This window comes from Cebus imitator, unplaced genomic scaffold (assembly GCF_001604975.1).
Source record: "Cebus imitator isolate Cc_AM_T3 unplaced genomic scaffold, Cebus_imitator-1.0 Scaffold44, whole genome shotgun sequence".
Taxonomy (NCBI): Eukaryota; Metazoa; Chordata; class Mammalia; order Primates; family Cebidae; genus Cebus; species Cebus imitator.
The window spans coordinates 3,004,371-3,031,965 of NW_016107359.1; the positions used below are offsets into that span (position 1 = coordinate 3,004,371).

Below are 27,595 nucleotides of genomic sequence, written 5' to 3' on the forward strand. Positions count from 1 at the left end.
CCAATGGGATGAGAGCTAATATCACCAGACATGAGAGAACTGGGTAACTGCAAGAGCAGAGGCTTTGGAACTAGACAGACAGGACTGAAATCCCAGCTCTGGCACTTCCTAGCTGGTGGCCTGGGGCAGGTTACTTCAAGTCCTTGAGCCTCAAATTTCCTTATCTGTAAAGAGGGGAGGCAGCAGACCCCAGAGAATGATTGTAAGATAATGTATGCAGTACCTCATGGCACACAGCTAACATTTACAACGAGTTTAAGATGGATTCCCGAACCCTTCTTAAAACTGCCATGCAGCAAGTCAGTATCATTGTCAACAACAATGCAATTCTCCCTGTCTCCTTCCCAGGACTCCGCGGCCCTGGTTCCAGAGGCCCAGCTTCCCTGCTCAACACCAGCCTCAAGGGCTTCACTCCCCTCTCCCTTCCACACACCCAGCTTCTCGACTACTGCAGGAGTTACGTATGCTGGTATCCACCTATACACGCATCTTTCTTTTCAAGTAGTGGAAGAGAAGAGAACCAACATTTACTGAATGCCTGAATGAATGCCTGGGCACCTTCCAAACACCTGGCCAGGGAGGGGTTGTGCCCATTTAATAGATGCTTAGGAGCTGGAGTAGGCAGCCAGTAATTGCCCGAATCCCACCAGTAGTAAATCTGTCAACCACCACCCTCATCCAAAGAATGTTCGTTCCTAAGATCCCCAAAGCAGGAGGGGTTGGTGGAGAGTCCCATACAAAACAGATCTGAGAAGCTTCCAGATCTCACGCCTTACTGAGGGAGCTCGCCTGTCAATATGGGATGGCTTTCGGGCAACTGTGAACAGATAACAGAACACAGTGAAGGCTCATGGCTCCAGCAGGAGGAGGCAGTAAGTGTCTCAGGTTATGGATAAAGGGCCCTGCCTACTCTCCCCCAGCTAAGCTGCAAACCGCCCACCTGGCCTCATCCCAGCCACAGTAGCCATGGCACTGCTGGCCCCAGAGGGCTCCCTTTGTCAGTTGTGGGTGAAAGGCTGGCACTGTGGCCATCGCTCAAAGCTGTCAGAGTCTCTGTGATGTCTGTTGCGAGGCAGTTCATGGGCACTGTCCCAGGGTGGGCTGACCCCACATCTGCACTGAGACACTATGGCAGACACAAAGCTACGGGGGATCCTGGAGCCAGCATCACAGAGTCCAATGTGGAGATCCAACCCCTCCCAGCTAAGAAATTCCAGCTTCTCTCAGATGGGAGCTTACTCTGAGCTCCTCCACCTTTTCTTTTTAAAGAAAATGTGACTTTTTTTTATATCTTATTACAAAACTAATACATGCTCATTTTAAGAAAATACTAAAAATAAGTATATGTTAAAAAGTTTTTTTAAATTACCCTTCAATCCTACCCTCAGAAGATTCTACTGTTCGTCTGCCTGGGTTTTTCTTTATGAAAATCTACACATTTCAAATGTATTTCTGCAGAAATGGACTCTTGTGAACCATACTACTATACAGCTTGATTTTAATTTAGGAATGTTCTGAAAAAATTCTCTTGTCCTTTTTAATGGCTACCTAGTATTCCCTGATGTGGCTGAACAATACAACGTTATCTGGATACCTGGTTTTTAAAACTAGTCTCCAGTAGGGCCCCTGTGGTTCCAATTGCTGGTAGGTCCATTAATTTCGCTGGTGATAACTATTTAGTAAGATCCCAGAAAACAAGGGCTGAGGTATTTAATATGCTTTTTTTTTAAAAGACAGAATCTCGCTCTGTGGCCAGGCTGGAGTGCAATGGTGCCATCTCGGCTCACTGCAACCTCTGCCTCCCAAGTTCAAGCATTCAAGCGATTCTCCTGCCTCAGCCTCCTGAACAGGTGGAACTACAGGCACATGCCACCACGCCCAGCTAATTTCTGTGTTTTTTTTTTTGTTTTTTTTTTTTTTTAGTAGAGATGGGGTTTCACCACATTGGCCAAGATGATCTTGATCTCTTGACCTAGTGATCCACCTGCCTCGGCCTCCTCAAGTGCTGAGATTACAGGCGTGAGCCACCGCGCCCGGCCTTAATCCGCATTTTATAGTGCAGACCCAGTAAGATCGCTTGAGGAAGAGGAGGGGAAGGAAGGCTTCAAAGAAATAGCTTTGCTGCCTGCAGACAGAGCTAACTCCTTGCATGAACAAGTCTGTTTCTAGAGAAAATGCACATTAAACATTTGCCCCCAAGGAAAGATGGAGCTGAATAGCTCCACACACCCTGATTTTTATCTTACCAGGTAGTCTCCTCTCCTACCCAACCTTCTAGGCTCAGCTTTGCCCAGTTCAAAGGCCGTCTCCTCTGGACACCCTCCCCCTCATACTGGTCAGAATGGATTTCTCTGTTCTAAGAGTCCTAACAGCTCAGACAGTGGAGCCAGATAAAATACGGCAGACTTGCGCTCCATCCTTTATCAGACATGAGTCCTTGGACGGGTCAGCCAGCCTCTCTGGGTTGTGCAAGGGTCACATATGTGACTACAGGCAAAAACAGAGCAGGTGCTCAGTCACCCTTAGCAAACACTACGGATGGATCCCAGGTGTAAACGCTTCCTTTGCCTTTGTGCACTGCGCTTGGTAATCTGTGAGTTCCAGGAACGGAGACTGTGTCTTCTCCATTCTAGCACCTCTAACAGTGCCTGGCATATTTGCTCAGTACATGTCTTCTGGGTGAATTCGTGAACATTTTGGAAAAGGTACATGAGGAGGCTGAGAAACAGTGCCCACAGGTGCCAGCCACCTCCCAGCTCCATGCCTCCCTCTAAGGCCCAATTAGATGCAGCTACAACAGTCAGTTGGGATAGGAAGAATCAATGGAGGCATGAGATGCCCTGCTTGCCCGAAACATGAACCAGTGAACCAACGTCAGAATCTTGTACCCCAGGCAGCAGCGGTCGTGTGGCAGACTGGCTTTCAAAGCTGTTAAGCATCCAAGGCGGAAAGGCTGGTTTTCAGCTTTAGTGTTGTCAGGTAGGAGCGTCCTCTTTGCAAAAGAGAAGAGAAAAGGAATCTCCCAGGCAAAACCGAGGCATTCCTTATCTTTGAGGGCAAAAGCAACGTGCTGCAAAGAGCCAGAAACTCCCCGGAGGTCTCCTTGGGATGGGTGGAAGGCACAGCGAGGACAGGCCCAGCAGACTCCGCGAAGCAGGGACAGGAGAGCCAACCTCCAAGGCTCCTTCCTCGGTGTGAGAGCAGATGCCAGGGTTGTCGGGTGGAGGGTCTGCTAACAACAGTCTTGGGTGGGTACAACAGAGAGTGAAACGAAGATTTTTCCCTGACAGGTCTGGGGGCCAGCTGGCAAGGCCCCACCTGACCCCGTCCCCATCACAGCTCAGCACCTCCGCAGGCAGGCAGGACGCCACTATCCTCAGGCTGTATTCCTATCCCCTGCAACACGTCTGCTGGCTGCAGAGCACAGTGTGCTCAAACACAGTGATGTCTGAGTGGGAGGATGATACTGTTTTCAACTGGGTAGCTTTCCCCATGGCAGAGAAATGGAATCAGTTCCGCAAGCTGAGATCGCCTGTCTCCAGCTGATACCATTCCTTCCAATATGGGAACTTCTCCATCCACGACATGAAATAAAGTCAATTCCCCCTTGTACCCCCGATCCCAAAGAGGGGCTAGGAGTCTGGAACCAGGCCCATGCCTGAGCATTCACATTTCCCTCCTTGAACATTTCCTACCAGAGCACAAACAAGCCAAGGAACCTGTACGCCACACACGGGATAAGTGCCCATGGCCTGGCGCAGAAGGTGCGGTCACTTCCAAGAGAGGAGGAAGGGAAGATCTTGCTTGCAGTGTATGTCTAATTGGATTACACACATCACGCCTTATGCCTTCGCTGGCTGGTTGAATGCTCCGTTTCTCAGGTTCACGATTTGGAATGAACTTAGTGACGTTGTCTAAGCATTCCCAGAACCAAGGCACGCCGAGGGCTCCCACCAGAGGAGGCAAAGCAGGGTTCTGACTGCGTAAAATGAACGCTTTCTGCCCTCCACGGACAGGGAGAACAGCTCCAGGCCTCTGATCGCTCCATCTCTTTCGTATCACTCAGGGGGCACCACAGCCCCATGTGCATTGAGCTTCCGGGTTTGGTAATAGCTTTCAGTGCTCACAACAACCCTTGTGGTCCCCACTTCAGAGATGGCGAACAGGCTTGGGAGGCGGAGCAGCTCCACCAAGCCAGCAGCAACCAGAGCTCAGACTCAAATTCAGCGTTACCTCCCTCTACCACGGCTGCCTGGCTCAAAGCCGGATCCTACGGCACACTCTCTTGGCCATCCTTTCCCCTCACGTAAAATCCATTCAACTGAATTCAGCTCATCCACATTCTGGAGTGAATGCAAGAACCTTAGGTATGGCTTCAAAATACCCTGTGTATTTTGTGACAAGCTACAATCTCCTGCTTTCTTCCCTCCCTCCCACTTAAAAAAAAAAAAAACCAAGTCGATGCTCTATGACATCTCCCCTACTGTTAATTTCCTAGGGAATGCAGACCAAATTGTCAGTGTTGTCAGTGGGTGAGCAGATGAGAGCCCCTCCACTTTCCAGTCCAAAGATCTGGGCAACGGAAAAAGAGTGTTCCAGAAATGGGTGATAGATACATCAGCTCACCGGGTCTTAAATCTGCTTGGGAAAGATAGATACTGCCTTCTGCAAGTTGCTGACCAAGGGTCAGATTTCCCTCCTCGTGCTCAGGAATCTTATCTTTCTCCAAAGCCCCTGCCATTCATTTATCCAAGAAGCATGTAACAGAGACAGGGCTACAGTAACCAAGTCTTGCCAGGCCCCAGCTAGAAGAGAGATCATCTTCTACCTGTCTGCCCTCAGTGGACCCTTGAGGTCCAGCAAGGGAGTGGGCAGGGTTGGCTGGAGAGCCCAGTTCCCTTGATCCGTCTTTCCTTCTTCCCCTTTCCAGATGCACCACGCTGACTTCGGATCCTGCATTTTCCTACCATCCTCATGATCAACATGCCACCAGCTGCCTCCCTGCCCATGCCAGAGGTATTTGATTTCTCTTTGAGTTGGGCTGAGCCACGACCTCAGACTCTTTCAACTCCATAAGCAAGAAAGTCATTAAACAAGTAGGTAGATGGAGAAACTGAGGCCCAGAGGAAGAAAGTGACTTGCCCAAAGCCCTCCCTCTAAGTCCTAGACCAGGGTGCCAGCTGCGTTTCCTTCCAGAGCAGCAAATCCAGCAGTGCCGTGGGGGTAGCCACTGGTAGCTGCCAAGAGCCTCCGGGGACCCTCCTCCTCTCCTGCCCTTTCCTGCTGGGGCAGGGTGCCTGCCCTTTTGCTCAGCCCGTGGCTCTGCACCCCCTGCCATCCTTCTCTACCTGGCTTCCCAGAGGCGGCTCAGCTGCAGGCTCGCTCTCTGCTCTCCTCGAGGAGGAGATAAAGAATGCCCTGACTAGCTCAGCGACCTCCTTCGCTGGAGTGCAGTCAAGCACGGCTCCCCAGCACGAGCACGCCTCGGCTGTCTGTAATTCCTGCCTTGTGAGGCTCTGTCAGGCGCGGCGATTAGACGGCCGCCTGCTTAATGACAGGGCGATGGCTGCGTTCACTCAGAGCTGGAGAAGCAATTACCTTGAAAATGAGGGTCACAGGCCCCACTCGTTGGCTTTAATTGAATTCCAATGTCTGCCTCTAGCTGCCTCGACCTAACTTGTAGCTTCCTAAATGCTACTTAAAGGAAGTACAGCTAATCCGAGCAGTGCTTCTCCCCCAATTTTACTCCTTTCTTAAAACTTAAAAAAACATATTTTCATAAGAGGATTTTAATTCCAAAGACAGAGGCAGAGGAGATCCTGCTGTGGTCACTGCAGGAACTTCACCTGGAAACCTCAAGAAGATGGTTAGACAGGAGATGGGGGTGAGGAGCTGGAAGAGGAGAAACCTCAGAAAACAGAATTCACAAGCTATGTCCTATCCCCGCAGCCCCCTGCTACCACTAGCTGCAGAGCCACCAAGCTGAGGGCCGGGCACTGAGACAGAGGACACAGGCCACCCTCCAGGGCTGCACCGGGGCCAGGGGAAGAGCCCTGAGCTGCGAGTCAGCCACTTGGGACTCTGGCCTGGCTTTGCTCCTCAACATAATCATTTCCTCTCTCTGTAAAACAAGGGCAACTGAGCTAGATCAGTGGTTCTCAACCAGGGGCCATTTTGCCTCCTACAGACATTTGGCAACGTTGAGAGACATTTTGGGGTGTTACGAGTGTGGGGGGTGTGATTGACCTCTGGTGGCTACAGGCCAAGGATGCTGCTGAACATCCCAGCAAAGAACGATCTAGCCCCAAATTTCAACAGCGTCAAGGTTGACGATCCCTGGGCTAGATGATCTCTGAAGACACTTTAAATGTTAAAGTATCATGATTTGCCCTCTTGGGGTGCTGCCTTCCAGCACTGAACACTTCCTCACGTTCCAGTTTCAAGATTCCTCTGCCCATTGCACACAGTAGGCCAGGATTCAAACCAGGCCAATGCTTGCCTCCCCCACCACCTCCAAGCAGCACTTGGGCTCAGCCTAGAAGGACAAACCCACTGGGCTGCCTTCACCAAAGGACGCTGTAGCCATCACGGGTCCTGATGGCGTGATGGAGGGATCCGTGTCCACGTGTCCTTCGGGGATTCCAGCCTCCCAGCATTCCTGGTAGGAGTCAGGGGTGCCCAGAGAACTGAGATGCTGTACCCTCTCCATTTACAGATATAGGAACTGAGGCCCAAGGAAGAGAAGGGACTTGCCAAAGGTCACGTGGGGGAAGAACCATGACTAAAGCATGGACCTCCAGGTTTCTGCCCCAGACGGAAAAGTCAAGAGTCATCATGTTTCCCATGAGGCAGAAGAAAATTCTGGAGCCTTCAGTTCCACCTTGAAATAGTGACTTCTCGTAAGAACAGAAAGAGGAAAGACGACGAACCAGGTTCCCAGAATGTTAGGGTTGAATCAGTCCATTGCTTCCCGAGCCTAACTACACTTCAGAATGAACTGGAAATCGTTCCAGACTCCCAGTCCTATTCCCAGACCTATGGAAAAGACGACAAATCTGTACTGTCCAGAAGCTCCTCCACGGATGCGGAAGCAGTGATCCCACCCACGCCCTTCATTTTAAAGATGTAAGGTGGACAGGTACACCCCAAGGTAAGAGCTTTGCCCAAAATCACTGAAAAGACTTCTTCCTCAGGAGCTTATCTTAAATATGCTAGCCTCACACCAAAGCAGCAAGCAGGAGGGAGATGCCACTTGAACCTATGAAATCCATTAAATATACAAGCCAGGTAGACCCAGCTTCCCCTTCCACAAAGGGGCCAGTCCAGAAGTGGGTGTCACAGAGCACTCTTGGGGTACGTTTTCCTATGTAAGGGGGAGATGGGACTTCCAGAAGGTCAGGAAGACCAGTGTAGGCTCCCCAGCTGGAGTTCGCAGCCTACATCACGAGTGCTCAGCCAGGCATCTCTGCGCACGGGACAGCAAGACACAAACCCAAATTTCACAGCACGATGCACATCAGCAGTACAGCAGAGACTGTTCTGATCCCAGGCGGCCAAAGAAGGGCAGACTTCTGCCAGGGAGGAGGCAGACAGGCCCCGGGGGAAGTGTGAGAAGGTGGCCAGGTACTGGCCAGTTGGCCTGGCCTTGAAAGTGACCCTAGGCCCCTGCCCTCCTCAATGGCAGGGACACCAAAAGCCAGTGGAAGATGACGCAGATGGCTGAAGTGGTGGATTCGAGGCATGTCTGGCTCCTCTTTAGTTTGATGACTAGGAGGCAACTGAGGAACCAATGGGGAAACAGCCCCATATGGGTCCACACCCTTGGGATGCCTGCAGAAGCCGAAGCCCTGGAGCCGCCATTCTTTGAGGCCAGCTAAGGTCAGGGTCAATCTCTGGTTATGGTAAATGAGAGGAATAAAAGGGCTATACACACGGTAAGAGGCAGATTGGGGAGTCCACGTACCCCGATGATGGCGTTCAGCTCCGTCATGGTGACCTGCTTGGCGCGTTCCACTGCCTGCGCCACCTGCTGCTGGTGCTGGAGGGAAGAGGGCACGCGTTAGGTGCAGCCACCCTCCTGGACAGAGGAGGTGACGGGCTGCGCAGCACTGGCAGGGCCTCTCGGGGAGCCCCAGAGCAGACAGAGGAGCCCCACTGAACACAGGGCACAAGGAGGCGGGAGGGTGACGGGTGATTTCACTTTCTCTCTTAGACCTTTTTCAATGAGCATGTATTACTTTTGCAATTGAAACTTCCTTTTAAGTTCTAAAATAAAGATGGATGCCAACAGATGGCTATCAGTCAACCACGTGCACACAAATTTTTCCATGCAATTTGCATATGAGCTGGATATCAGATGATGTATGGATATCAGAATGATTACTAATTTTCTAAACACAGTAAGAGTACTACAATCATGAAGGAGGGTATCCCTATTTTTAGGAGATGCAGTTATAGTAGTTAGCGGTGAATTGTCAGGATATCTGCAATTTACACTCAAAGGATTTGGGGGAAAAGTGTGTCTACATACACCTTCTCCATATCTGTCTAAATAGAGAGAAAACAAAGTATGTTTCCAGATAAACAGATAAAGAAAGAAAAAGTAGCAAAATAAACCCTACACTATGGACTTTGGGTGATGATGTGTCGATGTAGATTCATCAGCTGCAATAAATGTACCTCTCTGGTGAAGATGCTGGTAGTCAGGGAGGATATGGGAAATCTCTGTGAACCTAAAACTGCTCTTAAAAAATAAACTTTATTTTAAAAAAAAGTTGTTGCATTAATTCCCTTTTGCTTTGAGGTAGTACCAATCACATACACAGCTGTCTCCCCTGCTGGGCCGCAAGCTCTGAGGCCACTGATTCTTATACATTAATTCCGTCATTTATTGGTCACCACTCTGTGTCCAAGACCCAGCAGTCTGTAAGGGAGCTGACATGGTCCCAGACACTGAGGGGGAGTAGAGGGCAGGGCCTGCCCTGGCTGGAGTGAAATCAGGGGACAGAAAGAAACCCTGCTAAAGTTAGCCTAGCTGTCTAGTCGACACCAGGGAGCTTCTTTGGAGACATTTCTCTCAGATCACCCACTGATCCAGCTGCTGCCCCAAATGGAGGTCCCTTGGAAGGTGTGCTTAGAAAGTGACACAACCATCTGGTTATGCTCTCGGCAAGGGCACTCTGTGGCAGGGACTGAGGTCCCCTTTCGGCTGGGAATGCTAGTTTGGATGGGAAACGGGCACCCACTGCCCACTGCTGGTTAGGTCGCATACCGGAACCCCCACCTCGGACTCAGGCAATGGCAGAGAAAACAATTCTACCAGAAGAAGGAGCAAACTGTCCCTCTGATGTGGCCCCCTGCCCCCAGACTGGCCAGAGAAGGCTCTGGAAATCTCCAGGTTGTCAGCTCAGTCCGTATGAATGGACAGGGCCTGGGGCTGGGGCTCAAGCTCCAGTGAGACCCCACCAGCCACTGGGCTGATTTGGAAAGAAAAGGAAGACATAATAAAAGAAGGTCTTACCTCCTGTGACAGGAAAGGCATGATCTGTGCTAAAATTGTGTTCAGTCTCTTCGCAATCTCTGTCTGTAAAGGGAAGAAGACCACGTGAAGCTGAGGCAAATAAATCAAGTCACCGAAATGTCACAGACAAGTGGAAATTCAAACTCCCCCCAAACCACAGCCCCTCTCCACTGGGCTCCATGCTTTCTGGCCTCAGTCCGCCTCCGGCCAGGAGGTTCTAGCTAAATCCACAGCATGAAAAAATCTCTTTCAACCCCCTTGCAGCCAGGTTGCCTACATTTTGGGGAGCTCCAGTTTCCATCAGAGGTGGAACATGTTTGGTTCAGAATACAGTTTGCATCCTCTGGATGGAATCCCTAATTAAAGCAAAATGAAATAAAAATCACCCCGAAAAACCCAGCAAAATCTACTGTAAGAGTGAAACACAGGTTAGTGAGGGAGGAACTGCTCTGCCTGCTGGTGCCCTGTACCAAGAGGACACGAGCCCTCAGACAAATGGGACAGAGCTGATTAATTGGCCCCTATGTGGCAAAGGGTTCCCTGCGGCTAGCCTCTCCCTCATCAAGACTAATCCCTCCCCCATCTATTTGCTACCAGGCTGAAATCCTACCATTAAGCCTCTTTCTTTCTTTTTTTTTTCTTTTCCATTGAGATAGGGCCTCACTGTCACCCAGGCTGGTGTGCAGTGGTGCGATATTTGGCTCACTCAGCCTTGACTTCCTGGGCTCATGATTCTCCTGCCTCAGCCTCCCAAGTATCTGGGACTACAGGTGCACCGCCATGCCCGGCTAATTTTTGTATTTTTGTAGAGACTGGGTTTCACCACATTGTCCAGGTTTTGAACTCTTGGGCTCAAGCGATCTGCTCACCTTAGCCTCCCAAAGTGCTGGGACTACAGGCATAAGTCAGCACACCCAGCCAACACTTCATTTTTTGGGATATAGCAATGCCTTGTCTAAGAAGCTGCTCAGACTGTAATTCATTAGATCCCTAATCCCTCACAGAAGTCAACCTTAGAAAGGTAGAGCAATTCTCTGCCTCATCTCCCAACACCCCAGAAAAGACTGCATTTAGAAAATCAACAGTTTCCAGCAGCATCCTATGCAAACTTTAGATCTCAGATCAAGAGTGGTGCTAAAGGGTTAACTGAGTCCAGACAGAAAGGCCTAGAACCACTGACAGCCGACTCTCAGGATTGCTTTTCTTATCTCACTCTGAATCTGAGCCTGCCAGGACTGAGGTCCCAAAGCTGGTTTCCACGCTTTCATCAGCACATAGCAATCTTTCAGAGACAAAACCATGACAACAGCCTTTAAAAATCTGTGATCATCTGCATGTCAAATGATGCTGGATGAGAAATCCTTGCGCACTTAAAATAAAAACAATGCCATCCGAAGGCGTACAAAGAGACCCTAGACTTCAGAAGAATTCCTGGGGCTAACATCCTCCACCCCCTCCACCCTTGGCCACTAAAGAGGACGCCTCTGGTTTGTGGACAGGCAGGCCATCAACTAAAGAGCCTTATGGGCTTTGCAGGCCTGCGTCCTGGGCTGCCGGCCACAGTGGCAGGGCTCGCCAACCTACAGAGCCTGTCCGCTACAGTGGGGGTCCTGGCGGGGAGAGGACGGGGGATCACTGCTGTCAGCTTTCTGCCTGGAACACTCTAGCTCCTCAGGAACAGAGTCGGTGTTTCCCAGCCGGCACCACTGTTGGCATTTGGGAACAGACAATTCATGTTGTGAAGGGCTGTCACTCATAAACCAGGCCAACTGTGTCAACAAGGGCCCCCACTTCCAAACTGCCCAGCTCAGACCCACTGGGACTCCACACTCACACATGTGTGGGGCACTCTAGCCAGGACACCATACATCAGGGGTTCTCAAACACCATGCTATTGACATGTGGGGTCAGGTAATTCACTGATGTGTGAAGCCGTTCTGTGCACTGCAGGGCCTTTAACAGCATCCCTGGCTTCTCCGCTCACTAAACACCCATCATTCATACACTTAAGGAACACAGGAGGATGACTAAATAATCATTATATAAATTATCTATCTAGTTAAGTGGGAAGAGCTCTCCCAAACAGAGTCCTTCCTCACTGTGCTTATTTTTCCCTCGCCTAAATCGACAGGTAGTAGAAATGGGGAATGAAGCGTAAAGGTCCAGCTTGGACAGGGCAAGAGTTCTGGAAACAAGCATAGGCTGCATCTCACTCCAAACCTGCACAGAGTGACACGTGCTCTCACCTGTGCGTTCATGTGCCAAATAAGAATCAAAAGATGGGTTAGAAACAAAAATAAACAAAAGAAACCAACCTTACTGTTTAGGAAGTTCACAGTTCCAAGGCCTGTTATCTTAAAGATAGAGCAGTGCCTGGCATACAGTAGGTGCTTCATAAATGTCTGGCCCAAAGAATAACATCACCAGCACCCCCACACTTGTTGAGACTTCACATTGCAGTGGCCCCTGGCTGCAGATCTGGGCCTGCCCCAGCGTGGGCAGCATCTGTGGGAGGGGTCGACGTGGATGGAGTGTTCACATACAACTGGCTGGTAGATGGCCAGTGGCCCAGGCCCTTCACCAACGGGACGGGGTGGCACCTGCAAGCCAGGCCAACTGTAAGTCACCTAGATGGGTCTCTGGCCACTGGCCCTCCCCATGGCCAGAAAGGCAGGGAGCAGGCTCAGAACATCCTCAGTCACTCTGGCCTCCTCGGCTATCTCTCACAGTCGCTTTGGGGGAAGGGGGCAGGGTGATTATAACAGGGTTCTGGCTGTGGCCTCCTTCCACTGGCAAACAGTCAAGGGTCAGGGTCTTGGGAGTTGACCAGAAAAAAAAAAAAAAAAAGTAGCTGACCTTCCCCTTCCCCACACCCTTCAGCAAACACGTGGCCAAAGGCTTCCCACAGACAGGATCTTCCCATAGGGCTGGTCTGGAGCACCGCCCACTCTAGTTATGAGGACAAGGGATCTCCTAGGCTTTATGTAGCCATCCCAGCCACCAGGTGACCACAGCTGGATGGCTCAGGGCAAGTTCCAACACCACAATCAAGCATCAACTGAGGGTCATCGCAACAACGCCACACAGATACAGAAACTTCCAGAAGCCTGGGGTAGTGACGTTCAGGCTGTCTTTCCTGAGGCCCACGTTCGATGAAGAGAGGCCTCTCTGCATGGCAGGAAGGCCTTTGGCACATCACAAAACAGAACTGTGTAGGGTTGAGGCAGGCAGAGGGGAGGGGCTGGGTTTCCACTGGGAGAACCTCCTGGTTCAAAGTAAAAGTTCTCCCAACTGAAACCCAGCCCCTCCCCTGGGGAAGGGGTATGGAGCAAGCCCTTCCCATCTCTCCCAGCTGTCACTGTGCCATCATCTGCTAGTACCCTCTTGCAGAGGGTCTCCCCACAAAGTGGAAGCAGGGGCTGGGCCTCCCTCATCTCTACACAGCCTGCCCAACCCTGAGGATGGGCTCCGTGCACTCTGCAGAGTTGAAGCATGAACAGGAAAGCTTTTCACTCAATATTTTTAAGAAATGTTTACTTTTCGGAGGGTGGCGCTGGGGAGGGGAAGTTCCTGGAAGTGGAAAGTTGGCATAACAGAAACGCTCCTAACAGTAATGACCGCTGACATCCACCCGCCCAATCACCACGTGTGCATCCGCAATGATCCCACAGAAAAGGCACTTAACACCTCCATTTCTCAGACGGGGAAACTGATGCCTAGCCACGAAGTGGCTTCACTAAACGACTTCCTACCAAGAAGCCAAATTCTGACATTTCCAGAGAGCTTAGAGAAATATTTTTGAAAGAAAAACCACCATTAGGGTTAATAATTGACAGCACTTCTGATTAGAACAGCTGTTAAAACAGCACTGGCTACAACTCAAACAAGCTCTGAACATCAGTTCCAAAAAAGGAAAAAAAAAAAAAAATCAAGACGTGTAACCTCAACAATTGGGACAGGTCACAAATCACAAACTGGAACTCAATCACACGCTGGAAGGTTGCTCCTTTTGATAACTCAGCACAATCTGTTGTTATCAACAAGGCGCTGCGGCTCCCAGAGGCCAGCCTCCAGCCTCCCCTCCGTCTCGGTCTCGGAAAGCCACTGCTTTTGAGCCAGGTCTTCAGAAGCGAACCTGAGAGGTGGTGGGAGGTGGGAAGGCGGCTGCCTTTGGAAAGCACTTTGGAAAAGGTGTTCGGGGAGGCTGGTGCCGCCTTTGAAAGTTTCTTTTCAAGTATGGTTCAAAGCAGGCGGCTTTGTTCGTGGAAAAACATCGTGCCTGAGAAGGAACTAATCTACCAGATAACAGGCAGAGAAGCAGTTCAGAGACGCGGGCACAGAGGTCCCGCTACATTCAGAATCTGCACTACCAACTGGGCGCTGGGAGTAACATCTGCCCTGCAACTCTGTGGAGATTGTTAGGCAAATAAATGACAGAACACAAGATAGTGGGGGGCAAGTGTAATTTCCCAAAGAGCAATCTGTTCCGTGCGCCTTAGCAGCTCCCATTTGCATGATCATCTCCTCATTAAAGCAGGACCTCTGAACATCTTGCTGTAAACCGAGGCTGCTTGAGCATTCTAAAAGTTGATTTCTCCAAGCACACTCTAGTATTCACGTTGGCCGCTGCTTCAGGCCATCCTTGGCCCTTGACCCAAGACACTAACTTAAGGGAGACGGAGCCTGCTCTTGATCCGCACCCCCCAGCAAGCTCCTGCTCCTGGGCTTTCAGGACCCAGCTGGACCTTGCGTTTATTTTTGATTTAGGTGACTGTGTTCAACGCACCATTGAGTGCTACTTCCATCTGTTAGTTTTAAACTGCCCTGTCCTGTGTACCTGTGGACTCCGAATGCACAATTCCTTTTAACCTCAGCCAAACGAAGACAAAAGAAAACTGCCCCTTTCAAGAGCATGTTCTGCTCCAATGTTATGCAGAAATGACCTGGTTTTACATCTAACTCTACCCCCATCTAGCTGTGGGCATTAATTTTATTGTCTGCAAAATGAAGGAATGAACTAGATCACTTATAAGATCCAGGAGCCCTCGTTTAGAATTTTAGAGCCCTAAATATTCCAAAATTGCTGTGCCGCACATCATCTCCTCCATAAAGATCTGTAAAACACAGCATCACACGAATTTACAAAGGAGCAGTGGAGAAGAGCCAAACCACCCTGAGATGTGGATGGATGGTGGCTGGTGGCTGGGCAGCTGACCAGGGCCAGGGCCCAAGGACCAGTCTTCAGAGCACGAGGCATCCAAATTTGTCCATCAGCAAAACTGAGCTTCACTGTGGAGGGAAGAGCCTCTAGGCAAGAACAATGATGTCATATTTCTAAGTGTCAAGCCCCTACTGTGCAGTTTCTGTGATTCACAGGGGAAGACTGGTTGGTGGGCTGAGACAGCCAAGCCAGGGTTCTCCAAGTTGTTGCATTCAGTGGGAAGTAATTCCACGTCTGTTAGACAGGCAAGCGGCCATCCGACGCTACGAGGTTTCTAGTTATTTATGAAATGAGGATTTCTTCCTCGAAGAATCAGGGCAGTGTCTTGCAAAGAGCATGGTACTGTGAGTCTGGAGACCACACCGGTCTGCAGATGAGGAAGAGACCTGCCCATTTTGAGAGGTGAATTGCATTGCAAAGCCATGGCGAGGTGACGATTTTCATCCCAGCAGGTCTCTGGGCCTCAGGTTACTTCTCTAGAAAACGTGTGTGTTTGGGGGTGTTGTTTCATTCAGCTCTTGGGTTCTGAAATTTTAATCCGGTTTCACCTGGTTCTCTGACTGAGTCGTGGGGGTTTGAAGAAGAGTCTGCTTCATCTTGAATTAAATCCCAGGGCTATGGAAAGAGGCTGGGGTGGGAGGCTGTGAAGAAAGAGGTGGCCCCGGCTCCAATTTTCCCAGCAGCCAGGCGCCACAATCACCCAGACTCAGAACACCACGTCTGGGCAATTTTAACTTAAAATATCCCACTGCATTTCCTAGGCCATTCTAAATGGATAGCCCCTCAATGATTTGACTGAAAGAGGATATTCCTTGCCAGGTAGTTTCTCCTTAGGCCGAGCTCAGAGAACACTGAAACAAAGCAAGTGGGTGGTCTATGAACAGAGGAAGGGAAGTCCATGGGGGGCGGGGGGTGCCAGGGGACAGCCAGCAAAAGCTGGAGGGGTTGTTCCCAGGCCCTGTTCCATCCACGCCATGGGCTCTGGGGGCTGGCAGTGCTACAATGTAAGAAGGGGAGCACGTCAGCAAATGATCCATGCAGCAGCCCTGGGGAATGCAGCCCCTCCCGCTACTGGAGGGGCTGCTAAGGTTCACATCACAGATCACTCAATGATAGGTGAGCCTTCTTAAAGGCCCTTTTAGCACTGACATATTGATCAAATTATATATAACTACAACGCCATTAAATATGTATGCCCTCCAAGGAAGCCTGCTGAATTCTTTATGCTGGGAGGACTTGGTACAAGACAGGCCCAGCCCCCTCAGCGTGACCCTGAGGATCTGTCTCCTGGGGGAGGGAAGGGGATGCTGGCCTGAGCCTGCCTGTGAGGACACTCTGGACACCAGCCCCTGTGCCCTTCACAGGTGGGCGAGGATGACAGAGAGGACGCAAGGCAGGGAAGAGAAACACATTCACCCTTCCCCAGCTAGAAACAACCAACAGCAAGGAACTCTGGGGTTCCCTGAAAGGAATCCCACCTCCCCTTTTCTTCCAGGTGTCTACAGTGTAAGGGAGTCGGGGATGGTAAAGCTGAGTAAGCATGCATCCAGGTGACCTGACCCTGGAAAGAGGTGGCAACATACAGTCTAGAGCCCTGCATTACTAGCCCAGATCAGCCCTGCACTTGGGCCTCAGTTTCCACTGAATAAAGAAGGCATATCTAAGTCCAGCATAACACTTGGAGCTCTCGAAAATGAATTAGGTCCTGTGTGAGTGCCCTGCCCTTGGAAGCATTCCATGGAGACCCAGCACAGACTTGGAGGCAGACACCATAGGGCCCAGATGACAGCTCAACTCCCTCCTGGCTTTCGGACTCTATGAGTTTCATTCCTCAGACTCTCAGTTTCCATCTACCGGGCTTCCTGTTAACAAGATCCAATAATCTTTAAATATTTGTTCACTTTAATTTCTTGGTTCCCAAACACACTAAACTCTGCCTGCCTCCCACCCCTACTTGTGGGGGGAGATGGCTCTCAAAGAGCTTGCTTGTACAGACAGAACAGGGAGTGCTTTTTAAGATTACACCTTCCCCCAGCACTGCTCATTCATCCCAGGCACCACCACCCCAATCCTTCCCTCTCTCTTTCCCTCCCTCCCTCCCCTCAGATAACCCCCTGCCCCCTCCCCCACCTTCCCAGACTCCATTGGCTAACTCCTGCCAGGAGGAAAAATTCTCAATTCATCCCAGTGGGGTTGCCATGGCAACCCCCAGCCACCTAATCCCCCTTGGAACATTATGCAAATCTCCCCTCGCCCCTCAACAGGCTGTAAAAGTCATATTACCCTTGCAGAGACAGCTCATTAAATTTTGGGGGTCTCCCCCCATCGGGTCAGCACTACAAATGAAATGCTGGCTAGGACTTTTTAAGGGCAAGGACTCTTGAGGAAACCCAAGGGGCAATTCTATCTACCTGCCATCTTCTTCCCAACCAAAGAGCATAGGTCTTCTGTAAATTAAAATCAAAAGGGTTACAGGGCCTTCTTTCTCCGAATAAGGAAGGCAGGAGTGATGGCATTTCTTAGCTATGAAAATCAGCATCAGTCATTTAGAAACTTATTTTATATGAGCTGCTGCTTCTCAAACTGACCTCCTCCCAAGCCACACCATTTGACCTCTCATTTTACAGATGAGGCAAATGAGGCCCAGAGAGGGCAAGAAGCTGTCCCATGTCACACAGCAAGACCAAGTGGTAAGCAAATCTCCCAGGTTAGAGCCAGACTCCTTCCCTCTCTATCAAGGCCTCTCAACTAACAGTAATCGTTTCCCCAGGGGGTTCTGGCAAATGTCTAGAGACATTTCTGGACATCACAATGGGGCAGTGACACCGACAACGAGCGGGTAGAGATTAGACATGCTGTGTCAAACGTCCTAAACACAGAGGACAACCTCACCACAAAAATTATCTAGCCCCAAATGTCAACAGCGCCCAGGCAGAGAATCCCTGATCCACATGTGGCTGATGCTCATGTTTTACCGAATTCTTAAAGGTTTCATCTGGTTTCTTCCCAGCACTGGAACCAATGCCTGTAGTATGGTGGTCTGGGAGTGGATATGTGGGAAGACCACAAAAGACTTCATCTGGGTATGGCCTATGGATAAAGATCACTGAGGTCCACGAGGGAAGCAGGCCTGGTTTCCAGCTCTGAACTGGCCGCTGGTCTGCTATGCAAGAATAAACAACTTACTTAACCTCTCTCTTTTTTCTTTCTGAGACTGATTTTCCTTTTTGTTGCCCAGGCTGGAGTACAATGGCGTGATCTTGGCTCACCACCGCCTCTGCTCCTCCCGGGTTCAAGTGATTCTCCTGCTTCAGCCTCCTGAGTGGCTGGGATTACAGGCATGAGCCACCTGGCCTGGCTAATTTTGTATTTTTAGTAGAGACGGGGTTTCTCCATGTTGGTCAGGCTGGTCTCGAACTCCTGACCTCAGGTGATTCACTCGCCTCGGCCTCCCAAAGTGCTGGGATTACAGGCGTGAGCCACCACGCCCGGCCATACTTAACCTTTTAACGTCAGTGCTGCTATCTGATGAGTGGCATGCACAGTGCCTACGCTGCAGGACTGCAGAGACAGCAAGTCACATGTGGCAAAGGGCTCTAGGAATCTTACAACATATGCAACACCAAGGATCTTGTTCTCAAGATCCTTGACGCTTCAGGCCTTGACAATCTGAGGACTCTGTTCCCTTATGACACTACCTTGCTTCGGCCTTTCCATGTGCAAGACATTGTGCTAAGCAGGCTATACACATCCTTCACGGCACTCCCTACAACTGTAACCATACAACTTATGAAGCCACCAGCCACCTGTGGCTAGCCAGATTTAATTAAAATTAAATTTCAAACTCGGTTCCTCAGTCACAGTAGCCATATTTCAAGTGCTTAAGAGCCACACGTGGCTGGTGGCTGCCTTACAGACATACAGCATTTCCATCACTGCAGAAAGTTCTACTGCACAGCACTGCCCCAGCAGGCACGTGTTATTATGATCTCTACTGCAAACTGAAGTTGACAGAGGTCAGTCTGCTCAGAGTCACACACCAACAGGAACCGACCTAGGACTCAGACCCACAGGTGTCTGACTCCAAAGCCAACCTCTTAGTCATGAAGACAAATCTCCCAGCTCCTGGTTGCTCTCCACCTAACTCTCCAGGATCCTCGGCAAGAATCTATTATCTTCTGAGAGAGGAACAGAATCCGCTGTCCAATAAAAACTGGCTTATTGGGAACCCGCCCCGTCCATCACCCAGGAGGCCTGGAAAATGCCCAAGGGGCATTCAACCTCTTGGGAGTTTAAGAAGGGGTCTGGGCAGATGGATAGTGAGGAAGAGCTGGGTAGGGGTCTCTTGAGAAGTAAGGTAAAAAACCAGGTAAGAGAATAGTGAGAAAACCCAAAAGGCTAAGAGGAAGGAGAATCTAGACACTTCTCACGTTCCTGCAGACTGGTCCTGTGGGGGCCACACACAAGGACGGTGTGACATGGAGACCAATCCCAGGCCAACAGTGGAAGGACCCTGCAGGAGAGGGGCAGGTCTCTGGGGCTCTAAACCAGGCTGCTTTTCCCCCATTTCAAGTCTGGCTTCATGGAAATCCCCCATGTCTCTGGGATGAAATAAGAGATTCCCCACGTTTTTGGGATGAAGTAGGAGATCCCAAGGATTGAGAGGTCGGAGACAGGGATTGTATCATCAATCTCAATTCTTCCAGTCTTTCCCTAGGACTTCTGCTGTTAGGCAAAGTAAGAATTGGACTTGAGCTTTCTTTTCTGGAGAGCGAGATCAAAGGAGGGGGCCTCCTTCTAGGAAAAGCAGGTAAGGGTTTAAGGATGAGCTAAAGACCTATTGAGCAATCAATCAGGGCCAACAGCCTCACTTCCTCTATCGCCCCATGCTCCTCCTTCCTCCATCCCACCCGACCAGTTAGACCCTCCCTCCAGACCATCTGGCATCACCTGCTGCTTCTGAGCCCTCTGAGTCTCCTACTTCTTCCTGGACAGAGGCCAGGAAGGTTGATAGAAGTTCTTGTGCCCCACCCCTACCTGGGAGCTAGAATGGACTCCCATCTCTTGTTCACTGGGTCCCCACCGAACTGGCTTCCTCTCTTCGTTTTCCCCAGCAGAAATCACCACTGGCTCACAAAGCATCACCGGTTCCAAAGCATGCCCCTGCCAGTATCATCAGAAGAGTCAGTTTCAGATCCAAAGTCAGGAAAGACCTGTCAAGGGCTAGCCCAAGGGAAAGATCTGGGGAGTGGGTGGAAGGCCATCTCCGCCAGCCTTTTGGTCATGTAGCTGACTGTGTGGTGTAGAAGTCTAAACCTCCTGTCTTCATGGCTGACCAGGAAGGGAGGAGAGCCCTACCCTGTACCCAAATTGCATTTGGTATTCAGTGCTAAAACACTAGCGGGAAGAGCTCTTCTGCATTTGAGTCTCCATTTGAGGAAAAGTTCAGCCTTCCAGTGCAAGCGACAAAGAAATTTCTATCAGCCTGCTAGTTTTCATGCAAAATTCACAAACCAAAAAAAGCAGAAGAGCTGTGAACAATAGTCAAAGATTTAGAAGGCGAATGAGATAAGGCCACGACACTTGGAAGTCCAGGCCCAAACAGTCAAGGCATGGCAAGCCGAGTTTACCCATTTACCTACTCAGCACCCGTCTCTTCCCCAGGTCTGCTCTTTCCCACCCCCACCCTGCCTTCTTCCCCTTCTGCACTTAAAACTGTCCATAGTGTGAGATGAAAAGAAAAAGATGCCGAAGATACATTAAAGACACTTTTAAATAAAGGTTCATGACACCTTTACAACTCTTTCTACAGTCACAACGTTTGCAGCCTACATGCCTCTGTCAGAAAACTAAGAAAGCCTCTATTCTTCCCAAAGAGTCCATACCACCATTCAGGGTCAGAGAGTGCCCTGAGCTGGATGGAATATTACCTTCCCTCCTCGAGTCCCCACAGAATGCACACTGCATATCCAGTATGAGCCAAGCACTGCTCAGGGTTCGTGGACCTCAGTGAATACAAATACAAAATGGTCCAGTCCTTCAGGGAACTCAGCCCTTTCACAGCACAGGCCTCACCTCCCGCACCCCAATTTGAGAAGCCAGCCCCCTAGTACACAGGACATCTGTGTACCCCAAGCTTCCAGGGTATGCTCCTGGTGTCTGTCCTGGATCCCATTATTTTAGCTACTAAGGTGAAAATGTCTAATCTGCTTTGCAATCAAGTGCCACAGAAATTCGAAGGGGCTATATTGTTTATAATCTATACCATCTGGAAGATCAAATTTTTCAAACGGTTTGTCCTCAAGAAAGTACTTCCCCTGGGAGTATCCGGTGGTGGCAGCAGCTGCCCAGAACACTGGATCCTATCATTCACATGGTGGGTGATGGAGGGGCCATCTAAGACACGCCAGCCAAGCCCATCCTTGTTCCTACCCTTTGCCAAGAGCAGCCAGCCCGGGAGAGAACAGGGCTACAGAGACTCCAGGCCCCAAGAGGGTTTCCCTGGCCTCTCTGGCCCCACAGATGGGAACTTGCTTCTCTCTTCACCCTTCATAGGACACATCGGCAATGGGAGGCTTTGGTAACAGACAGGCAAAGGAAATCTCTCCCCCAAAGGGCTGCATCTTCAAAGCAATAATGAAGCCAGCTGGTATGAAGGGGAGAAAGGTATCTGTTCTCGGTTAAAATCTTCAGGGTTGACTAGACTAGACGCGCCCCCTGGTTAACCCTCCGAGCCTGGTCCGAACCTCTACTTAAGAATCCAAGTCCCTGTTGATTTCCAGATGGGCCTCTTGGGCCGTCAACTCTGCAGCCTCCTAGAACCTGATTCCTTGGCGCTGCAACCTGACTCTCCAACAAAGTGACCCCTCCCCTCCAGCCTTCCCCCAGAAGGTGGCCTCGGCCTAAACATTCACTGTGACAGCTCTGCAGCCCACTGATTGTGCAACACCCTTAGCAAACAAAAGAATTCAAAATCAATGCTGGTGCGAATTAAGACTTCCCCCATTACCTCCTTGAGAAACGTGAGGGCCTAAGGACCCTCAGTAGGGAAAGGCTGGCCCACAGCTTGTGCCTCAAAGCAGGCTGCTTCAAAACAAACCCACCAAGCATTCCCCGCCTACAGGACGGCAGGACATTTTTCCCTTCCTTAAGTTTCCCCTTAACCCCAACTTGAAGGGAACATTGATTTTATAAAGAATATTTTTTTTAATATGTATTTTGAAAGAGAAGAGAAAGCTACAAGAAGAAAGGAAAAAGAAAAAGGAAGAACGCATCTTGGCTATGAGTCTCAGAGAGCATTTGTTGAAAACAAGATATTGTCCCTTTAAGCATATAAAAACAAGGCCCTTGAGGACGCAGTTCTCACTCTGGTACACAATTATGGGTGCTTTCAGCTGTCTAGCACTACTTCAAGTGCTCTCTTAAACCAGACTGTCAATGGCATGTTGAAAGCTATTTTGCTGGCTGCTATCATTAATAGCAAAGTGGAGAGCTGGGCTGATGAGAATTAAATATGGGGGAGGGGCGGGTCATAACCAGTCATTACGGAATTACCAATATGAGAAAGGAGACAATGCCACTTTGGGGAATGAAGTTCAAAGCAGCGTACTATGGTAGGGAAGCAGGCAGGGCAGGCCACAGACGGCCCAGAGCGGCCCCCGGCCCCACCCTGCGGCAGATGGACTCAGGCCAGCCCTGGAGAGCCAGCCACGCAGGGATGGAGGGAGCCACCGAGCTGGGAGCCGCGAGGGCAAGGGCAGAGGGGCCTTGGAGATCGCTCTGCTGCAAAATATCACCACCTCGCCTCACTTCCCAAGTGCAGTCCCCGCCCCGTATCACTCTGAAGACGTGTGGCTTCCAGAACATATCTCACTGCCTTGCCGTGAGCTGTTACCACTCTGGAGGGGCCTCTGCCAGACTTCTGCCTCATAAACCCTGCCCTTTCTTTAACACTCGCCTGGAGAAAAGCCCTTCAGTGAGGTCTGCTCTGACCTGACTCTCCTCTCCCAGGAAGAAGCTGTTCTGTGCTGGGTGCTCCTCCTGTGACACTGGGGCCACATTAGCACTTACCTCACTGCATTGCAATTACTTAGACACCCGACTCCCCAGCAGAGGGAATGGTGTCTTATTCGGCTATGTAACCAACTCCTGCCCACACCCAGCACATCCCAGGCCCCTAATAACTGCTTTGGGAATGGATCCAACCCCCTCATTTCACTGATGAAGAAACTGGATGCTGGGCCATAGGAGGAAGCCTGCAGAGCAGGCGGCCAGCCCACAACTAAAACCCCCGCTTCCTATTCACAGGGCTCAGGGAATCGGAGCTCTACGCTCAGACAACCTGAGTCAATTTTCAAGAAAAACCAAGATGTTTACTGAGCACCTATTACGTACTAAAGTGCTACAGAGACCTCAGCAGAGGGGCTTCCTTCCTTCCTACAAAAATGAGATGAGGAATGAGCGCCAGGTCACAGGGGAAAACACTGCTGAGATTAGGTCTTTGTCACCTTTTTGCCCTGGTGTCCCAGTATTTTGATAGAACGACATCCTCCTATGCAGAGAGCAAAAGGAGATTTATTACTTGACTGCCTCACTCCTTCAATAAAATGGAAGCAAAGCCTAGACCCTTCCTCCGCTGTGGGAAGGAGTTTAAGTAGAGGAAGGACTCTGCCTGCCATGGGCCCCTGGTCCAGGAGAGTTCAGAGAATGAGTTCTGAATTAGGAGCCAGGTTCCCACCCCTTGATCTATCTGTAAACACAAGACAAGGGGCCATTTGCTCATTTCCCAGGGTCATTTCAATGACAAATGTACAAGAAGGAAAAGACCCCAAAAGCACTGAAACCCCCACTCTGTACCACTCCCACTGGCGACTAGAGAAAAGGGGTCCAAAGTCAGTCTTCAGGGGTGGGGCAGACTCCCTTTGGCTAGACAGTGTGCTGGGAGCATGGACTGTAATCACATGCACCCCAAAGCTGAGCAAGGCAGGCACCCGCTCGGTGAGAGGACTCATGTGATTACAGTCTGTTCCAGGGACGATCAATATGGCAGGAAAAGTCAGATGGATAGCAGGGTATAGGTGGGTTCTTGGATGCCAGCACTCTGGCAAAAACAAACAAAAAAAGAACTCTACAGCTCAACTCAGATGCCACACAAATAGGCACTGCCCTAGTGGAAGGACCTATGACCCCTTCTGCTTTGCAAGTGGGCCCACATTCTCCTACCAAAATAGGTTCAGCTTCTTGGCTGAGTCTTTTGTAGGCTCACCGCCTGGTGACTCCCTCTGGTCACCGAGGGCCTTGCACCTTCACTGCGGTCCCAGAACTGGTGTCTCAGGATCTTCCAGCCAAGCCTCTTATCACGTAGATGAGAAGATCCAGAGAGGGGAGGGGAGAGGAGGGACAAATGGGGATTTTCCATTTCCCACCTCAGCCCTGTGTTTATGGCCCCCCATGGCTGGGGTAAAAAGTTCACAGGTCGCACCACCTTTCCCTGTGTGTGAATCTTCCCTCTGGGATTGCTAGTTATGCATTATGGATTATTATTACACACATCAAATCATTAGTTGTGCAAATAGCTGGCAATTCAGAACAGGACTGTGGACAAGAAGCGTTCAGCGATATGATTATACAACCCAAATGGGGCACTTTGGACTTTGGTGGGGCCAGGTTTGTAGCCTCAGCCTGTTTGGATCATAAGGCAGAGAAAGGCAATAGTAATTAAAGACACAGAGTACATTAAAAAAAGGAGCGCTCTTCATTTCTTGAGTCTTGCAGAAAAGAGTCCTGCGTTGGAAGGGAAGCAGCACTGGAGACACCAGCTTCCCTTCTCCAGGCCTCCGTTTCCTCATCTGTAACTTGAAAGGTTTGCAGGAGAAGCCAAAGGGCTCTTCCAGTTCCAGGATTCAAAGAGAAACTTACAGGAAAGGTTGTTCAGTTTACAAAAAAGGTGACTGTATTGTGTTGGCACGGCACTGCCCTGAAATCAAAATGGCTCAAGTCCACTTTCAAAAACATCAGTGCTCACCAACAGTGGGCAAAAAGGCTGCCTGACCCAGCTTCGCAGAGCGCCAGTGCCTCAAATCCAATGCATGGCAGGGGCTCTGTGGCCCCTGGTTCTAAGCTGGCTTTGTTATTTGTGGCTGACACTGGAAAGCCTCTGCACAAACAAGATGGCAACTGATGAGCCGGTCAGTCGCCGCTGCCTCCCCAGCCTCACTGAAGATGCTTGATGCTCCGCCTGAAAGCAGGGGGCTTGGAAGAGGTGGGTGACCTCTTGAAGTCCCGGGCCAGGCCTGTGATTCTGTAATCTTTGCTTTACCGTAATTAGGGAGGGAGGCAAAAGAGTAGGAGGAGAAACCATTTATTACTTCTCGGGGATTTTGACAGCTTGGAAAAAGCGAGAGGGAGACAGAGAAACAGCCAGAAAAGGAGCCAGCCACATGAGTTTAACCTCTCAGTAAAATAAAAATGGGCTGGCCGCACCTCATCAGCTGCCCTCTGTCAATACCCGGGCCCATCTGGCAGGACTTGAGGTTCCCAGCTAATTGGCATTTCCCATAGAGCCAGCAAAGGCAAGCTTTTAAAAAAAATACGTGGTGGTGATGGTGGAGTGCGTGTGCACGCGCAGGCTGAGGACTGCCACACTTCCCAAGGTGCTAGCTCTGTAGATCATCTATTATATAAAAGTACAGACAGTCCCCACCCCCACCCCTAGCTTAAAGATGAAGAATCCAGCCTGTTTGTTCCAGGCAGATGTAATCACACGAACAGTCAAGTCTAGAGGGCAGGACACTGCATGAATAATTCAAGCACTCCAGTTGCTTGATTGTGTGTGCAGATAAAACACCAGTCAACCGCTAAACAGGTCAGCTGATAAACTTGTTTGCTCAGGCCTACCCACCATTCGCCAAATGCACCCAAGACCCACACTACAATTAGTGGCAGGGCTTTCTTCTACAGAACCCTTGCAAACCTAGGGAGTGGCCAGCCCCATTAGGTCAGGGTTGCATTTCACAGCACAGGATTTCTTCACCTCTTTGCCTCTTTGTTCCTCCATAGCCACAGGGTGATTTCACCCAACTCAGAGACGGCCATAAGCCTGCAAAACCACTGCATTCAGAAGCACACATGTTCATGCTGGGAACTGAGGCTGGAGGGCAAAGGTGAGTGGCAAGCAAGGTAAAGTGCCCAATGAGGAAGGCAGAGGCCTGGATTTGAGTCCCAGCTCCTCCTTCCTGGCCTCCCTGAAGCCTCAGTTTCCTCACCTATAAAAAGGGGGCAAAGAATCGCTGTATCCACCACTGGCAGCTGAGAGGATGACAATGTATCCAAGCCCCAGGCATTCTCCCCCTAAGAACCTTGTTTGCTGCCGAACGGCCAGAAATCCCAGATGCACACAGCTGCTCTTGATATAAACCCCACCACCAAATGCATTAAGATATTTAACTCTTCCTGCGTTCACAGCATCCCCAGGACTCAGAGAACAGACCTTCTGCCAGCCAAGGTGGATTCTTGGTGCCAAAGCACCATCCACTCACAGACATGTGGAACACCACCCATACAGACCTCAACATGCAACAAGACATTACACCTTAATTACCAAGCTCTTACAATAACTGCTGCTATACATTTTAAACCTGGGTGCAATTACTCTTTAAACACACCCAAGATATTAAGCATTGAGAAAAAAACAAATTTTAAGAGGGGGTGGAGAAAAGGAGGAAGTGGCACCCTGCATACACCCCAAGGTCCTTGAAACACCTGGGACCCCAGTTTCATTTCAAGCATTCTTTCAGGACGAGTCGGATCTGCCCAGCTCTAGTCGCAGAACCTGTCTCTATTCTATTTTCCCAAGCAGAAATATCTTTACATATAAAGTCCTGTCTGTTTATTATTCCTGTGTGTCAAGAAGTAAAAACATGGTAGCCTTCATGTGCCTTCCTAAGGGACTAACTAATCCCTCAGGAAGCCACAAGCTGGCTTCCCACATTGCTGGATAAACTCAGGCCCCTTTCCGGCTTCCCTTCACCCAGCACTGGGGCTCCCTCCAGGAAGCCACTTGGGTGGGTAGGAATCTGCCTACTTTCCAGGGTCACCTGCCCTTCTCACCTGCCCTGGGTCCTGCCTCCTTAAAGAGCAAAACTGAAACCTTGTAAACGACTGTTAATTTAGAGCAGAAAATCCATTCAAGTCATGGTCACCAAAGGCTAGAATGAGTCAACAGCCTTCTGAGACTTCATGAACACCAATTGTTAAAAAGAACAACCGGCCTGCCTGCTCCATTATACGTGCCAAGTCAACCCTAATCGTTGGCCAAGCCAAATTATAGGCAGCCTTTCCTCAGAACACAAATACACAAACAGGCCTCTCCCACAGCCCAGCCTAGCACCGGGACTAGTTACTGATATGCACTGAGATAAAGGGTGTTTGTATTTGCTCGGTTTGAGGTATACTGTTATTAGAAGGGTGACAGTAGCAGGTAGTTTACATATCCATCAAATGACACCACACTAGCTAAACTGGTTTGACTTCAGGATTTCAAAGCTAAGCTCAACCCCCAGCCCTCTCAAAGTCCTGGCTAGGCTGCCCCTAGGCAAGTTAACTTCACCCAGGAGCTTCAGCTTCCTTCTCTGTAAAATGGGAATTCGGCTGCCTTCAAATCAAGACAGAGGTGAGAAAGCCACCTTGTCAATGCCAGGCATTAGAGTTGCGTTTCATTCCGGCTTAATATTTTTAAGCAGTCAGTGGCGTCGTTCCCTTAAATTTCGACATCTCAGCCAGGCTTTTAAGGCTCTTGAAGTTTAATCTTATCAAGGCAGAACATCACATTTTTGCAAAAAGAAAAAAAAAAAAAA

General features: G+C 50.0%; 1 protein-coding gene across 11 annotated transcripts in view; it reads right to left on the reverse strand.

Annotated features, from left to right (window-relative positions):
- TLE3 (TLE family member 3, transcriptional corepressor) overlaps window positions 1–27,595 on the reverse strand; it is a 49,633-nt gene that overhangs the window by 18,261 nt on the left and 3,777 nt on the right. For 7 of the 11 annotated variants that reach the window (XM_017526800.2, XM_017526798.2, XM_017526799.2 and 4 more), the window contains 2 exons: window positions 9,521–9,583; window positions 7,964–8,038 (listed from right to left, as the gene is read on the reverse strand). In XM_017526800.2, the coding sequence (XP_017382289.1) occupies window positions 7,964–8,038; window positions 9,521–9,583 (138 nt within the window). Of the gene's footprint in view, window positions 1–7,933; window positions 8,039–9,520; window positions 9,584–27,595 lie in introns of all 11 variants that reach the window. The other 4 variants (XM_037737871.1, XM_017526795.2, XM_017526794.2 and 1 more) reach the window with 1 other exon arrangement.